This window comes from Phyllobates terribilis, unplaced genomic scaffold (genome assembly GCF_046119375.1).
Source record: "Phyllobates terribilis strain yellow unplaced genomic scaffold, ASM4611937v1 Scaffold_172__1_contigs__length_4051808, whole genome shotgun sequence".
NCBI classification, from domain to species: domain Eukaryota; kingdom Metazoa; phylum Chordata; class Amphibia; order Anura; family Dendrobatidae; genus Phyllobates; species Phyllobates terribilis.
The window spans coordinates 912,262-929,522 of record NW_027362932.1 but is presented as its reverse complement, the minus strand read 5'-3'; the positions used below and the strand labels follow the sequence as shown (position 1 = coordinate 929,522).

General features: G+C 47.5%; 1 protein-coding gene across 1 annotated transcript; it reads left to right on the top strand.

Moving 5' to 3' along the window:
- Window positions 1-824: 824 nt before the first annotated feature.
- On the top strand, window positions 825-4,092 carry LOC141212397 (nuclear RNA export factor 1-like). Its single transcript, XM_073664936.1, has 5 exons — window positions 825-843; window positions 2,743-2,831; window positions 3,034-3,141; window positions 3,835-3,944; window positions 4,032-4,092. The coding sequence occupies exons 1-5, from the start codon at window positions 825-827 to the stop codon at window positions 4,090-4,092; spliced, it is 387 nt and encodes a 128-aa protein (XP_073521037.1).
- The last annotated feature ends 13,169 nt before the right edge of the window (window positions 4,093-17,261 follow it).

Sequence of the window (17,261 nt, the reverse complement as noted above, 5' to 3'; positions counted from 1 at the left end):
TGGTGGAGACCCGGCGCTGCTGCACCGGCGGCGGTATGTCCACCCCTGGACTGCTATGGGGTCCCCCGGCTCACGGGCCCCATAGCAGTCGCGTGGTCTGCCGCCATTGGCGGTACGCCACTGCGTACAGGAGCTGGGAGCACTGGCTGTAGCCTCCTCCATCTCCTCGCACTCGTCTGCCGCCCTCTGGCGGTCGCTGTAGGTCATGGCGCACACGGCGGCTCCGGACTCCACCAGGAACTTACACACCTGGACGTTGTTGCAGGAGGCGGCGCAGTGCAGCGGGGTCCTGACAGCGACACCAAGCGGAGAAAACGACAGAAACCGCCACAGAAAACCCCCTGAAAAACTAGACCGTCTGTCCTCAATCACCCAGACCCTCGGGGGCTCAACTTTTCTATTTCTTGGGCCAAGATTTTTTTTTCTTTTTCTCCCATTGATGCAATCTGGCCGGGGGCTGAGTCACGTGCTGGCCGGGGGGGCGGGGTAGTGCTTAATAAGTGCTCTCAGGCCTCTAACAAGGGATGGGGGGTTTTCTGCCGACCCCTTTAATGCGAGCCGATATTCGGGGCAGCAGCCGGCGCTGTCTGCTGCGTTTACCTTCACTCCGAACTGTACGAGGAACTGGACGATCTCGGTGTGGGGGGCGCACACGGCGGTGTGGGGGGCTGTGAGACCCTCGTCGTTGGGCTGGCTGGGGTCTTCCACCTGCAGATGAGGGGGATGGAGAAGATCCAACATTAGTGCTGGCAGAAATCCAGAGCGCGGGAGTCATCAGCACAATAAGCGAAGGAGCGGGACGGGCCAGGGCGACGAGTGCGGTAATGAGGGGGGACGAGCGCGGTAATGAGGGGGACAAGGGCCGCATTCAGCAGAGGAAAGGAATGAGGGGGGCTTCTAATTCTACCAATCAGAGGCGGATAATATCTGGCTGCAGGACAGGAAGGACATCACCGCCCAGCAGCTCTCATCACATTGCCCTCTGTTCACACCTGAGCTGTGTCCACAGTTTATAACAGAAGCAATAACTGTCATAAAGCCGCTGTAAATGGGACAGAAAATCTGCACCAAAATCTGTGCAAAACTTAACTGCAGATTTTAGTGCAGATTTGGCCACAGATTTCACTCTTTGCAAACCATTAAGTGAAATTAGCAGTGACAATCCACACTGAGAACTTGTGTGGGTGCTATATGATGTGTGTTGTAGGCACTGTATAGCGGTAATGTGTGGGCGCTATATGAGGTATGTTGTAGGCACTGTATAGCGGTAATGTGTGGGCGCTATATGATGCGTGTTGTAGGCACTGTATAGAGGTAATGTGTGGGCGCTATATGATGCGTGTTGTAGGTACTGTATAGCGGTAATGTGTGGGCGCTATATGATGTGTGTTGTAGGTACTGTATAGCGGTAATGTGTGGGCGCTATATGATGTGTGTTGTAGGCACTGTATAGCGGTAATGTGTGGACGCTATATGATGTGTGTTGTAGGTACTGTATAGCGGTAATGTGTGGGCGCTATATGAGGTATGTTGTAGGTACTGTATAGCGGTAATGTGTGGGCGCTATATGATGCGTGTTGTAGGCACTGTATAGCGGAAATGTGTGGACGCTATATGATGTGTGTTGTAGGCACTGTATAGCGGTAATGCGTGGGCTCTGTGTGATGCGTGCTGTAGGCACTGTATAGCGGTAATGCGTGGGCACTGTGTGATGCGTGCTGTAGGCACTGTATAGCGGTAATGCGTGGGCTCTGTGTGATGCATGCTGTAGGCACTGTATAGCGGTAATGCGTGGGCACTGTGATGCGTGCTGTGGGCACTGTGATGCGTGCTGTGGGCACTGTGTGATGCGTGCTGTAGGCACTGTATAGCGGTAATGCGTGGGCACTGTGATGCGTGCTGTAGGCACTGTATAACGGTAATGCGTGGGCACTGTGATGCGTGCTGTAGGCACTGTATAGCGGTAATGCGTGGGCACTGTGATGCGTGCTGTAGGCACTGTATAGCGGTAATGCGTGGGCACTGTGTGATGCGTGCTGTAGGCACTGTATAGCGGTAATGCGTGGGCACTGTATGATGCGTGTTGTACGTACTGTATAGCGGTAATGTGTGCGCACTATATGATGCGTGTTGTAGGTACTGTATAGCGGTAATGTGTCGGCGCTATATGATGCGTGTTGTAGGTACTGTATAGCGGTAATGTGTGGGCGCTATATGATGCGTGTTGTAGGTACTGTATAGCGGTAATGTGTGGGCGCTATATGATGCGTGTTGTAGGTACTGTATAGCGGTAATGTGGGCGCTATATGATGCGTGTTGTAGGTACTGTATAGCGATAATGTGTGGGCGCTATATGATGCGTGTTGTAGGTACTGTATAGCGGTAATGTGTCGGCACTATATTATATATGTTGTACTGTATAGCGGTAATGTGTGGGCACTATATGACGGCATTTTGTATACTTATACAAATAAATATTGGCATCCTGCTTTGCTTTTTGCTCACGGCCCCGTCGCCTTCTCTCCTCTGCCGGCGCCCCGTCGCCTTCTCTCCTCTGCCGGCGCCCCGTCGCCTTCTCTCCTCTGCCGGCGCCCCGTCGCCTTCTCTCCTCTGCCGGCGCCCCGTCGCCTTCTCTCCTCTGCCGGCGCCCCGTCGCCTTCTCTCCTCTGCCGGCGCCCCGTCGCCTTCTCTCCTCTGCCTGCGCAGTGCCCCTTCCTTACTAATATTATTTGCTTTCCTTAGATTTGCTTTCTGACAACATTGTGCTTTCGCTGACCCACGCTGCAGCCGCAGAGGTCGTCCTGCAGATCATCTCGGAGTGTTACCCCCAGGTAATAATAAATACTATTAATTACAGCCCCATCTGTGATCTGAGCAGATCCACACTAGGCTATGCCACTGGAGATCCTTGGGGACCCTGCTGGGACCCCCACAATCTTTTTTGTCACTCTTGGGCTAATGATACATGGGGTAAGAACCAGCGCCCCCCTGTCCATAGGCTGCTTGTGAAATTCTCTATATATATTTTTGTAGCTTCAGTCTTTGGACCTGAGTTGTCGTCGTCTCTCCAAGCTGACTGGTTTTGCTCATCTCTTCTACCTGACCCGGCACCTGCAGAGTCTGAACCTCTCCTATAACGAGGTACGTCGCCTCCTTGCGCAGGGATCGGGTCTGCTGCCGTCGTGACGTCTTTTCCGATTACCCCGTATATGCCATCGATCGTGGGGTACCGGTGGGTAACAGTGGCAGTCAGTGGCCTCCTGAAGACCCCCGTCCTGCCATCTCTGTACATCTGTGTTCCCAGTATAGTACAAGAAATCAAACAGTCGCAGAGTCCAGGGCAAAAATAAGTAAAAATTTATTTAAAAATGAATAAATAAACTAAAACCCATAATTTTCATTTGTCTCGCTTTTCCCAATTAAAAACTAAAGAAATAAAAAAAAAAAAATAAACAGAAAAATTGGTAAATCGAATCCGTAAAACTCCATCCTATGAAAATATAAAGAACCCAAATTGTAAACCTTTTAAAAAAATTAAAATCAAAATAATTGAATTTTCGATCGCTGCACTTCTCAAAAATGGAATAAAAAGCAATCGATCAAAATGGTATGAATAAAAATACAAAAAGACCCTCACCCAGCCCCAGCAACAGAAAAAGTTACAAGTCCCAAAAATGGAGGAATAGAAAGCCCATACTCATCCTGGGAAAAAAAAACCCCAGGCCATATAGACGGAACAATAAAATGGTTTGTGGCTCTTGGAAGAAGGCGAGAAACAAACAAATCTCTGTGTTTTCTGGTGGTAGCTGGTGACGGGAACATGTTCTTTTTTAGCTTTGCAGAGTTGAAGAGCTGGATCTGATCCACAACCTGGAGCTGAGAGAGCTGTGGCTGGAGGGAAACCCTCTGCACGGGGCGGTGGAAAGCTTCTCCGCCTGCTACAGGTGCCCGCACCTCTCTGCTATCACATTATTATACAAATGCAAATCACTGATTCAATGCTTTTATTTTTCTTTTTTTGTGTTGCACAGATTGGTAACTTATTTTCCCACCATTGAAAAACTAGTAAGTATACACCTAGGAAGACTGTAAAGCATCAACTGTATCTTAAAAAAAGGGGTATTCCCATCTCCAAGATCCTATCCCACTATGTAGTAGGTGTAATAATAATATTAGCAAATACCTCCAATTAAAATTGTAGTATTGTTCTTCTGATTAGCTATGTCGCTTACCCCATGTGCACTGCATTGTAGTAGTTTAGGTATCCATGATTATGACCACTAACAACTGTCGCTATGAGTGGTCGTGACCATAGATACCCAAGCTATTACAATGCCCTGCACAAAGGGTAAGTGACATAGTGAATCAGAAGAACTATACTGTTTTCTTATTGGAGGTATTTTCGAATATTACTGTTATTAGATCTACTACATATTGCGGTAGGATCTTGGAAATAGGCTGTATCTTTGCCTTTAAAAGGATAGTTCAATCTGCTGCATGGTGCGCTACCCCATGTACCCCAGCTTTATAACTTTCCCCCTGTGAGCCTTCCATCATACCAGTCACCTTTCCTGTCCTGTATTATATCTGCTGTCTCCATTCTTGCAGGACGGACAGTTTTTTAAAGAGAATCTATTTTTTGAGCCAGAAGAACCCCAACCTCTCCCACAGGCAAAGGGAAGTTGTATTCTTCTTTCACTTAAAGGGGTTGTCCAGAGCCGTTCACTTCCACATCGGATACTAGCGGTGCTGATGACGTTGCGATCCGCAGACCTACCGAGACGCTAGCATGATGGGCAGGTATCGTGCACCCGTCTGGTTCATTAGAATAGGACATGTGCCCAATATCTGAACACACGGGTCATAACGTCAGCAGCACCGCTCACTTCCAGGGCGTTGGTAAGCAATGCTGAAGTTCTTTTAATAAGCCCTTTAAAAGGTGTTCTCCCAATGGGATATTCTATGGATATACCTTAAAGGTGTTTTCCAGTTTTGGAAACTCCCTTTTCTTTTGGTTGCAGTTTGTTAAAAAAAAAAATAAAAAAAAAAAAGCGCTTTACTCGCCAGCCCCAGGTCCAGCACTGAGTCTCCGCCGCTGCTCCAGATGTCTGTTATTGCCTGCAGCTCTGACGTCACGTCAATAGTGCTTGGCCCTGAGCGTATTGTGCCGCTACTGGCTGTGATGGCAGCACTACTGATAATGACACACTAAAAGGCGCAGCGGAGACTCAGTACCGGACCCAGTGAGGATGAGTAAGGCACAGTTTCTTCAACAACAAAAAAATTGCAGAGGGGGAACAGGAGTTTTCCAAAGCTAGAAATCTCTTTAAATATCTGAGATGGACTAACCCTTTTATTGTCCCTTATATTATAGGTTAGATCTAAAGTAGTAAGGTGGTGGGGTGCCATCTTTAGTTGCCTCAATATGTATGTTTGTGTATATAAATAAAGATATTTTTATCTACGGCACAGGGCAAAAGTTTTAGTTGGAATAAATGCTGTAGAGTAAAGAATGCTTTCAGAAAGAGAAGTGCTAACGCCTTCACCCTCCAAACCTGTTTTCACCTTCATGACCCGGCCAAATTTTACCCTTCTGCCCAGTGTCCCTCTGAGGTAATAACTCTGGAACGCTTCCACGGATCCCCCTGATTCTGAGACTGTTTTTTCCTGACATATTGTACTTCATGATAGTGATAAAAGTTGTTCAATATGACTTGCATTTATTTGTGAAAAAAACGGAAATTTGGTGAAAATTTAGCAATTTTCCAAGTTTTAATTCTTATGACCTTAAATCAGAGAGATGTCACACAAAAGAGTTAATAACATTTCCCACATGTCTACTTTACATCTGCATCATTTTGGAAACATAATTTTATTTTTGTTAGGAAGTTATAAGGATTAAAAGTTGACCAGCAATTTCTCATTTTTCCAACAAAATTTACAAAACCATTTTTTTTAGGGAACACATCACATTTGAAGTGACTTTGGGGGGCCTATATGACAGAAAATGCCCAAAAGTGACATAGTTCTAAAAACTGCACCCCTCAAGGTGCTTAAAACCACATTCAAGAAGTTTATTAACCCTTCAGGTGCTTCACAGGAATTAATGGAACGTGGAAGGAAAAAATGAACATTTTACTTTTTTTTTTTCACAAAAATTTTACTTTATCCCCAATTTGTTTTATTTTCACAAGGGTTACAGGAGAAAATGGACCCTAAATTGTGTTGCGCAATTTCTCCTCAGTACACCGCTACCCCATTTGTGGAAGAAAACCACTGTTTGGGCGCACGGCAGGGCTCGGAAGGGAAGGAGCACAGTTTGACTTTTCAAACACAAAAATGGCTGGAATCGAGAGCTGCCGCCATGTCGCTTTTGGAGATCCCCGATGTGCGTAAACAGTGGAAACCTTCCACAAGTGACGCCGTTTTGGAAACTAGATCCCCCAAGGAGTGTTAGCTGTGCGGGGTGCACCTTGTGCTCCCAGGTGCTTCACAGAAGCTTATAATGTAGAGCCGTGAAAATAAAAAGTTACATTTTTCCCACAAAAATGTTCATTTAGCCCCAAATTTTGCATTTTCACAATGGTAACAGGAGAAAATGCACTGTAAAATGTATTGTGCAATTTCTCCTGAGTACGCCAATACCCCATATGTGGATGAAAACTACTGTTTGGGCGCACGGCAAGGCTCGGTAGAAAAGGAGTGCCATTTGACTTTTTAAATGCAAAATTAGCTGGATCATTAGCCGACGCCATGTTGGGTTTGGAGAGCCCCTGATGTGCCTAAACAGTGGAAACCCCCTCAGAAGTGACACCATTTTAGAAATTATACCCCTTTGGGAATTTATCTGCAAGTGTAGTGAGTTTTCCAGATACAAGCAGCAGTGGATGTTGCTGAGTGAAAATTGCAAATCTGCATTGTAGTGACCAGTACGTTGTAGTCGTCAGTACGCTGTAGCCCCCAATACATTGTAGTGACCAGTACATTGTGTCCAGCCCATGCTTCTGGAGACACACACCTGTAATTTAGGCCGGCTGTCATCACTACAGAAAGGCCAAACATGTGGACGCTAAATGTGGTTTAGGCTCAGATGACTGCCTTCTGGACATCTGTCAAGTCAGCAGTCTTCCCTATGATTCTGGAGCCTACTGAAACAGACTAAGGTGCCTTTTTAAATGCTTCGGAAGCCTTTGCAGGTGTTTTTTGTTAATTATTCTAATTTACTGAGATAATGATTTTTGTGTTTTCATTGGATGTAACCCATAATCATCAACATTAACAGGAATAAACGCTTGAAATAGATCACTCTGTAATGACTCTATATAATATGAGTTTCACTTTTTGTATTGAAGAATTGAAATAAATTTAACTTTTTGATGATATTCTAATTGTGTGAGAAGCACCTGTAAATGCGAGTATTATAACACTATTGCAATACTGCACCCCTGTATATTCCCCCTGGAGTTCACCAAATTCTGTACTATACATAGTAGACGAAACATAATAAATTCAGATACACGGCTGCTAGATATTAATTGAATTCTTTATTGGCTTCATACAAGATATCAAATGTAGAATTTCCCACCAGTCGTGTGGGGCAATAGTCATGTGGCCCTGATGATGATGGGCTCACGGAGAGTCGTCCGTCAGAACTCAGGAGAGGAAAAACCCCCGGTGGAGGAAACCTCTAGGGAACCATGTCTGAGGGCCTGCCCTTCCCTTGGGCGGTGCTGGATGATGGCAGCTTGTGTTGTAGATCGGGGTTGATGCAGCAGAAAATTCACTTATTCAGTGATTACATCTGACTGCAGAAAGTAATGAGAACAGAGACCGAGCCCGGAATCTGCCTCGTCCTGAAGTGCAGCTCCTCTGCTCCTGACATGGCGGCCGCCACATCATTGACTTCTTATAGCCGTCACCTCCAGCTGTACCCCGTCTTCTTAGTGGGACCCCAGCTCGCTTATAGTGATCTGTAGAAAGAGGGAACAGAACTGATCATGGAGCAGCCGAATATTTAATATCCGAGACGTTCACACGATTTACTCCCGGTCACTGCTGCTCAGTACACTCCTCTTACCTGGATTATATTTGGTCCATGGTGATGACAGAAACACCGACACTTGTTATAGCTGCGGGGGCCATTCTTGTTCTGGTTCACACCTCTGTGTACAAAATAACAGAAAACCCCTTATAATCCTGCTATAATTAATCTCTTAATACATCTTTATAGGGGCTGGAGCTAAGCTTTACTGATAAACGGCTCCAATAATTGCAGCCCCCCCCCATCATATTTATACATTCACTATATTGAGGGTATTATGGAAAGTCCATGGTTACTTACTGGTGCAGGCTGGTCTGTGGTCCCGGGTCGTGTCCGGTTGAAGGTCAGGGCGATCTTGTGGACAGTCATTGACTCTACATGCCGTTTATAGGCATGGAGTCACTTCCTGACCTTTTTGGGAAATGCGCTGATCCTGCCGGTCTGCAGGCAGGATATCAGATGAGTCCTCATCAACCGATGCCGGAACTCTGCTCTGGGTTCACCGCCATCTGCTATAAGCTCGTAGGCAAACGCTATGGCGAATAAGCCACAGTCATAGCTGTTCCTCTGCTGATCCACATCGATAAATGTCAGATGTTTCAGGGGCTCTTCGACCACTTCACTGTACAGGTTGATAATCTGCTCACAGATGGACGGAGTCAGATTTCCGGAGTTGATGCTGTCGGCCACAAAGATTTGCCCATTTTTGTAGCAGGTGGTCAGCCAGTGCACCCTCTCCTCATCATAGTGGATTTGTACAGCATTCTTCAGTACACTGTACCCTGGCACTAGAAGAGCGCAGGGGGGCTGCAGGCCATCAAAACCCTCAAACTGACTCTGCAGCAGGTCCTGGGCCATCATGACGATCTCATCATCCAGGAAGCCTTCCTCCCCTTTGCTCAGCAGGATGGTTAACTGCTCTGGAGACAGGATGTCCTCCTGTTTCCCGATATCGGGCATCTCCACTTGTGGGGTCTCCATCTCCGGGGTTACCTCTCTCAGTAGATCAGAAAAGTTTTCTGTAGCAGCTCTCTTGGCCGGTGGCAGCATCTTGGGCTGACTGTCCTCGGAGGTTGGTGCTTTTCTTTTTAGATTGTCCCGGGGTCTTGTTTGTAGCAGCCCCTCGTGTGCACCTTGTGCACATTCTGGATCGGCAAGATCCTCTCCACTTTCTGCAATGTTGGCAGTGGATTCAGTATCACCTACTATGTAGGTTGGGCTCTTCTCACCGCTGTCTTGGCTGATGACTTGGTCTTTACGTCTGGTTATAGCAACTGACCTGAAGCGCCTGACTGCTGTAATGGTGGCAGATTTCGTGGCCAGGAAGGAATCCTTCAGCAGTGTTCTCCAATTGCGATGGGATTTCCTGAATCGGGTCAGAAGGCTAAAGCCAATTGACTTGCAGGAAGAGAGAGCCTTGACCAGCAGCCGCTGGCCATAACGGGGACGTCCATGAATCCTCATGATGGCGTCGCTTTCTTTCTCCTTCTTTCTCCTTTTATTCCTTTAGCTTTGTGTATCCAATAAAGAGTCACACAAAAGACAGCCCCGGCTCTGCGCTCAGGCATTCTATACACTTTACTCCCATTGTGATGTCATAGAGCCGATGATGACACCAGAGTTCCATGTAGATCGTGACATCACCGCCATGTAGATGATGACCTCACAGCTCCAGGCCCAGCTGCTAAGGGCTCCCCAGTAAGATTGATGGTGACTCTACAGCTACATGCAGTTATTTTCTAACCCTTGTTCACACATTTTCAGCCGCATTCTCCATATATTGGAATGAGGAGGTGCGTCTGTGTGTAGCCAAATCTCCACCGACGTATATAGAGATTGCAATAGGGGGGTATTGGTGGTTTATGGCACTTGCTGTAAAGAGTAAGTGCACAATATGACCCATGTTACATGTAGTTTTACCAGAAAGGTTTGCAATTGAACTTGTTAAAGGCGTCATGTTTTTACAGTATGTTCACACGTTGCGTTTTTGCTGCTGTTTTTTTCTGCAGCCAAAACTTGATGTCTTGATAGTAAAAAAGCTGCAGACAAAAAACAGTTTTTTATTGCGTCTTTTTGCTGCGTTCTTCAGGATCCCAAAGTTCAGCTTTGCTTCCACCATACAAGCATGAGCAATGCAAGGTGTTAGGCCACCAACAACAGACGGATGTGACACCAGAAAACATTTTGGGGAAAAGGGGCAATTTGATACGATTATTTAGTGGAACAAGATTTTTATGTCTGAAAAACTAGTGACTATTCATGAAAAAATACACAATTGGAAGTGTAAAAACAGCTAGGGGAATTGGTCAGTCATAGTTTACCCAAGACTTGGCGGTGCATTGAGATATCAGGTATTGTTTCCTTTTACACATATCACTAATTTAATTAAAATGTACTAATCCTATCTGCCATCTCGGGTGATGAAACCAAGACATTTAGGTTTAAATGCGGGAAAATCACAGAAATAAATGGGTTTCACGTCCAGCCATACCTGTGTTTTTTTTGTTTTTTGTTTTTTTTTTCACTAAAAGCGCTGCAAGAACTGTTGGCAACGTTTTCTGCTGCATTTCTGCTGCTTTTTTGCACTTACTTGTAACTTTCTATGAGTGAAAGAATTAACATGCATCAGTTTTCCAATTCAGTCAGGAAGAGTAAAACAAAAAATAAGCGTGAACCTGAGATTTCTGAAATCTCCTAGCTTTTGCCGACATTGTAAAAAGCAGCTTTTAATTTGCATAAAAACACAATGTGTGAACATAGCCTTAGGCTGCACTCACATGCTGCTTTCTCTAATCCCCTCCAGGACAGCACCAACAGGAGGTTGCCTCCCCATCCTAATTAGGGACAGGAACCAAGAGGTTAAATAGCCCTTCCCTTCCCTCTAACCTCAGTGTTTTTCTTGTCCCTAAGGGATGAAGAGGTTTCCTTCTGGTGCGGCTGTGGCCGGCAATCTACTTCCCCAAAAATCAGTACCTTTCAGCCGGGTAGCCGTGGATCGATCGCCCTGTGCCTTCCTTCCATGTCCGCTGCTCTTTCCTCCCGGCGGGACAGCACCTTCCTCCAGAGCTCATTCAATGCTGGATGGTGAGAAGATATTGGCTGGGGGCCTCCTGTAGCTCCCCAGCCAGTTGCGATGTCTCCCCCTCTCCCTGAGCGCAACGCTCTCCTCCGGTGTATAGCTGGCCGCATGGAGAGCTCATAGGAAGTGACGCGCGCCGGTCCATTCAATGGCCGCGTCGTCACTTCTGGTTGCGTTCCAGGGTGGAATGCACTGCCATTTTGGAAATTTGAAATTTCAATTAAAAAAGTGCAATAATCAGGATTGGTGGACCTGATATCAGGAGAGGGGGGGGGCCTCATCCTATTGGATGAGGACAGCGCTGGATCTTAGTTCCTGTATAAAAGGACCCTGATGGAAGACACCATAAGGAAGGACTGAGGTTCTAAAGATGGATGTGTCTGCCCCTAAAGCTGCATCTGCAGAGCCCAGCACAAACTCTGGCCCAGTGAGTATGTCTGGTATGGGTAAGTCCGTCTCGGTGCAGGATCCATTCTTATGTTTTCCCCATCGCCAGGAGGAGCTAAACGATCACGAGTGCACCCTGCTGCTCCTTTCTGAATCTATGGATCGGCGATCTTCGTCCGTGCCGTGGACTTGGTATGTAGTGTCGGAGTGCATGTGTGACCAGTATGCTCCTCCTGGCGGTGGTCTTGCAGCCATTGAAGGGCAAAGGGCATGTGCGACTGGCCCCTCTGTTAACTCCTCCTGGCGGAGGCAGGGTGCATGTGTGGCTGACTGCTCTGTTAACTCCTCCTGACTTAGGCTGGGGGCATATGTGACCGGCCCCTCTGTTAACTCCTCCTGGCAGAGGCAGGGTGCATGTATGACCGGCCGCTCTGTTAACTCCTCCTGACTTAGGCAGGGGGCATATGTGACCGGCCCCTCTGTTAACTCCTCCTGGCAGAGGCAGGGTGCATGTATGACCGGCCGCTCTGTTAACTCCTCCTGGTGGTGGTCTTCTGGCTACAGGAATACTGAGGCCGCCAGTGGTGGTATCCGCTGCATACGTTATGATTGATCTCGTCTCTTCCAATCATCATCTAATTCACCAGATTTTTAATATACCGTATATACTCGAGTATAAGCCGAGTTTTTCAGCACATTTTTTGTTCTGATAAAGCCCCTCTCTGCTTATACTCTGGTATATACTCGAGTATATAGAAATTCTGGTGGTGTGTAGTGGTGGGGCAGGTTGTGACGGTGGAGGAGCGGGGCACACGCTGTAGCCGCTGCTGCAGCTACCACGTGTGCCCGCTGCTAAAGAGAAATTAATATTCCCTCTTCTCCACTCCCATGGAGAAGGATGAATATTCATTCTCTTTAGTAGCGGGCACAGAGAAGCGTTGAGCCGCAGTTCCTGCTGACAGTGCCCGCTACTAAAGAGAGTGCATATTCACTCTTCTCCACGCCCATAGTCCCGGCGTGGAGAGGAGTGAATGTGCCAGCAGCTCAGCGTCTGAGAGCGCATGGCAGTGACGTCATGCGCTGCTCAGATGCTGACATGAGCTGCTGCAGCAGAAAAGGAAGCAGAGCAGAGGTGAGGAAGGAAGGTGAGTATAAGGGTATGTGCACATGGGCGTTATTGGCAGCGCTTTGAACGCTGTGTACTTTATTGGGGATGAGGGGGCATGCATACCAGAATTGGGGGATGAGGGGTGCCATACATACCAGAATTGGGGGATGAGGGGTGCCATACATACCAGAATTGGGGGATGAGGGGTGCCATACATACCAGAATTGGGGGATGAGGGGTGCCATACATACCAGGATTGGGGATGAGGGGTGCCATACATACCAGAATTGGGGGATGAGGGCTGCCATTCATACCAGGATTGGGGATGAGGGGTGCCATACATACCAGAATTGGGGGATGAGGGGTGCCATACATACCAGAATTGGGGGATGAGGGGTGCCATACATACCAGAATTGGGGGATGAGGGGTGCCATACATACCAGAATTGGGGGATGAGGGGTGCCATACATACCTGAATTGGGGGATGAGGGGTGCCATACATACCAGAATTGGGGGATGAGGGGTGCCATACATACCAGAATTGGGGGATGAGGGGTGCCATACATACCAGAATTGGGGGATGAGGGGTGCCATACATACCAGGATTGGGGATGAGGGGTGCCATACATACCAGAATTGGGGGATGAGGGGTGCCATACATACCAGAATTGGGGGATGAGGGGTGCCATACATACCAGAATTGGGGGATGAGGGGTGCCATACATACCAGAATTGGGGGATGAGGGGTGCCATGCGTACCAGGATTGGGGATGAGGGGGCCATGCGTACCAGGATTGGGGATAAGGGGGCCTCCTCAGGACCAAGGGGTGAGATGCTGCTTCTCGAGAGGCCCTGACCTCCTCAAGACGAGGGGGTGAGACGCTGCTTCTCGAGAGGCCCTGACCTCCTCAAGAAGAGGGGGTGAGAGGCCCCAACCTCCTTAAGACGAGGGGGTAAGACACTGCTTCTCGAGCCCCAACCTCCTTAAGACGAGGGGGTAAGACACTGCTTCTCGAGCCCCAACCTCCTTAAAACGAGGGGGTAAGATGCTGCTTCTCGAGAGACCCCCGACCACTTCAGGAAGAGGGGGTGAGACGCAGTGAAGACTTGCTACAGTATTTATTGTACAAGAATGAAGTATGAAAATTGTACAAAGTACCTTCGTCCTCGTCCTCGCTGGACTCGCTGACGTGCACGCTCACAGCCGTGTTTGGGGAGTCTGTCCATTCAAAGTAAACCCCAAAACCAATGTCAAAGTTATCTGTGGCAAACTCCCAGAAAAGATAGGAGCCCTCCTCGTGTGTGGGGACCCGGACTGTGACCATCTCTCCTCTTCCGACGGTGATGACTGAGTCCGCGTCCTGCCGGATCTTCTCTTTGAAGTCTTTAATTTGGGGTCTTGTCCACGTGGATGGGGCAGCAATGACCGGCGTGGACTCTGTAGAGAGAAGGAAGTGGAAAAATAATGAGCAAACATAAACCATTAGCCAATGTCCAGGTATCGTCTGATTGTCCACCCAACAGACCCCAACCCCACTGAGGTCAATAGGACGCACCTTTAGGCCCGTTCTCCAGCAGGTCTTCCAGCGGGGTCGGCCTCCAGTTCTGTCTCAGCATTGTCTATTTGTGGGTGGGTTTGTCCGTTGACCGAGGGGGCTTCTCCGGAGCCGGTGATGCTTCCCATGTTCATCTTGGATGGAGAACTGACAGGGGAGCTGGTTCCTGCCGAAAGTGCCCCCTGCTGTTTCTGTAAGGCCGAGAGGGTAAGGAGAGGGTAACACCACGTCATTTATGAGCATTCTTCATTTCTTGTATGCTGCGAAGCAAAACTGCAGTGTAAAGCATGAGGGGAAGAACAAAGAAGCTTAACTTCTAATGAGGCAGCGTTTCAGACAACCACAGGCTCCAATAGACGCTGCACACAAATCCCACTGTCTTCCACTTATAAACGCTGCATCTAATCAACCAGCTACTCTGCGCACCGCCATCATCAAGAGCAAAACTCAGCCGCGCAATTTTTTTCTTACTAAAAACAATTAGTTAATTAGTTCAGGTTCCAGGGAGCGTAAAGTGCAGGGTTTATTTTCTACATCAAAACCCGCAATAGCAATCTACTCTGATTATTGTATTTTTACAGCTGTTTTTACCCCATTTATTGTTGAAGATCTGAAGGTTTTATTAATTCTGTACAAGAAGCGAGGGCATTTTTTCGACTCCACAGGAAAAAATAAACAAACCAAAAAACCACAAATTTCAGCAACGTCTTTAGATGCACAGCGGCCAGGAGTTTTCCGGGAAGCACAAGAAGTTTGCTCTAACTTTTAAACCAGTGTTTCCAAAACTCCAGTCCTCACGGCCCCCACAGGTCATGTTTCAGGATCTCCTTCGTATTACACAGGTGAGAGAATTCCTGATGCCTTGATAGTATTACACAGGTGATGGAAATACTAAGGAAATCCTGAAAACATGACCTATGGGGGCCGTGAGGACTGGAGTTTGGGAAACACCGTTTTAAACACAGGGGATTTTCTGCAAAAAAAACCAAACCCTGCAGCATTTATGCTACTTGGGAACATGGTCCGACAGGTAAATGCAGCTCAGAGCAGCGAGGCTCGGGGGTCTGTGCGCTGCGTCTACCTGTTGCTGAGCGAGCTGCACTTGGTACAGCTGCTGCATGTACTGCTGGTAGTGCTGTTCCTGCAGCTGCCGGATCAGGAGCTGCTGTTGCTCGAAGTTCCCCGGGTACTGCTGCGCTGCGTACTGCTGAAACTGCACCGCTGTCTGCGAGTTCAGGGCGGCCATGATCTGCTGCCTGCAAAAAAAAAATAGAATTAAGATTTGAAACACAAATGCACGATCCTGCCCTAATGACTGCTGCACCCGCCATTGCCTGTGGCGGGCAGAGCTTTAGTAATTTTCCATTAAAATGAATGTGACAGGGCTCCGTGGACCCCATTATTGGTGACCCCAGCGCATGTACCCTCCAACCGGTCACCAGCATTGCATACAACAGACTGCTCCTTGCACTATGGCTCATACTACGAGGGTCCTGAATGAGTGACCCACCCAAAAATATCCTTTAAGAAAGATGAGTGACTTCCGATGGGAGTACTTACTTCTGCTGTTCCATTCTACACCGTTCATCCTCCGCTCGCATCCTCTCTTCCTCCTCTCTCCGCAGCCTCTGCTCCTCTTCTTTCCTCCACTTCTCCTCCTCTCGCTGCAGCCGCTGCCGCTCCTCCTCTTCCCGCCGTCTCCGCTCCTCCTCTTCTCTCCTGTAAAGTCAGCAGATGACGCTTTACACTGAACTATGTCGGACATGATTTTTGCAGCAGCGTCAACCGTTCTCACTTCCTGGGACTTAAAGCAGAAGTCCGGTCCATGATCCCTCCGGTCTTACATGCCGACTGCTCCGTAAATCCATAATCACCGACTCCAGCTACAGTGGTGGCCAAAAGTATTGGCACCCCTGCAATTCTGTCAGATAATACTCCGTTTCTTCCTGAAAATGATTGCAATCACAAATTCTTTGGTATTATTATCTTCATTTAATTTGTCTTCAATGAAAAAACACAAAAAGAATTGTCCTAAAGCCAAATTGGATACAATTCCACACCCAACCTAAAAAAGGGGGTGGACAAAAGTATTGGCACTGTTTGAAAAATCATGTGATGCTTCTCTAATACGTGTAATTAACAGCACCTGTAACTTACCTGTGGCACCTAACAGGTGTTGGCAATAACTAAATCACACTTGCAGCCAGTTAACATGGATTAAAGTTGACTCAACCTCTGTCCTGTGTCCTTGTCTGTACCACATTGAGCATGGAGAAAAGAAAGAAGACCAAAGAACTGTCTGAGGACTTGAGAAACCAAGTTGTGAGGAAGCATGAGCAATCTCAAGGCTACAAGTCCATCTCCAAAGACCTGAATGTTCCTGTGTCTTCCGTGCGCAGTGTCATCAAGAAGTTTAAAGCTCATGGCACTCTGACAGAATTGCAGGGGTGCCAATACTTTTGGCCACCACTGTATACTGCAATTTGTACTGGAGTAGAAGGTAACCTGAAAGATGCCTCATGTCCTGTCAGTCTCATACTGCTGTTTTGTCCCCCATGCTTTACACTGCAGGTTGGATTCTATGTATTGAACTTAGTCAAAGTTTAAGAACTCCTGCGGCTTTAAGTTAGTGATATGATAGGGATTTGATACCACTTAAGGCAGTTGGAAATTTTACAAAATTGACCCATAAAAAACAAATATTTCTCGCCTGATGACTCCTTCACTTCTCCCGTGCTCACACTCTGGCGGCCATCACTTTTTTTCCTGCAGCGATGATGTTGTATATAATCCATGTGACTGCTGCAGTCGATCACTGGTTTCTACGGTCTCATGCTGTACTTGCCAGTGATTGGCTGCAGGAAACAGAAAGCTCCTTTAAACTAACAGACAACCCCTTTAAGTGTGGAAAAACGTGACCCAGATGTCGATCATCATCTATCTTGTGAGATAGCGACTGCTGTTAACCTCTGCTATAGACTGGAGCGGAAAGATTTGCAGGACCCTGGTCCGGCATCCATAGAAAACCGCTGCAAACCATCTCCTATCTATCAGCATCACCAGCGCCTCTTCTGGTAGAGTTGGGTGGG

Coding starts and splice junctions, on each gene's coding strand:
- LOC141212397 (XM_073664936.1), top strand. Junction 3,142..3,834: donor TGAACCTCTCCTATAACGAG/GTACGTCGCCTC, acceptor GTTCTTTTTTAG/CTTTGCAGAGTTGAAGAGCT. Junction 3,945..4,031: donor AGCTTCTCCGCCTGCTACAG/GTGCCCGCACCT, acceptor TGTGTTGCACAG/ATTGGTAACTTATTTTCCCA.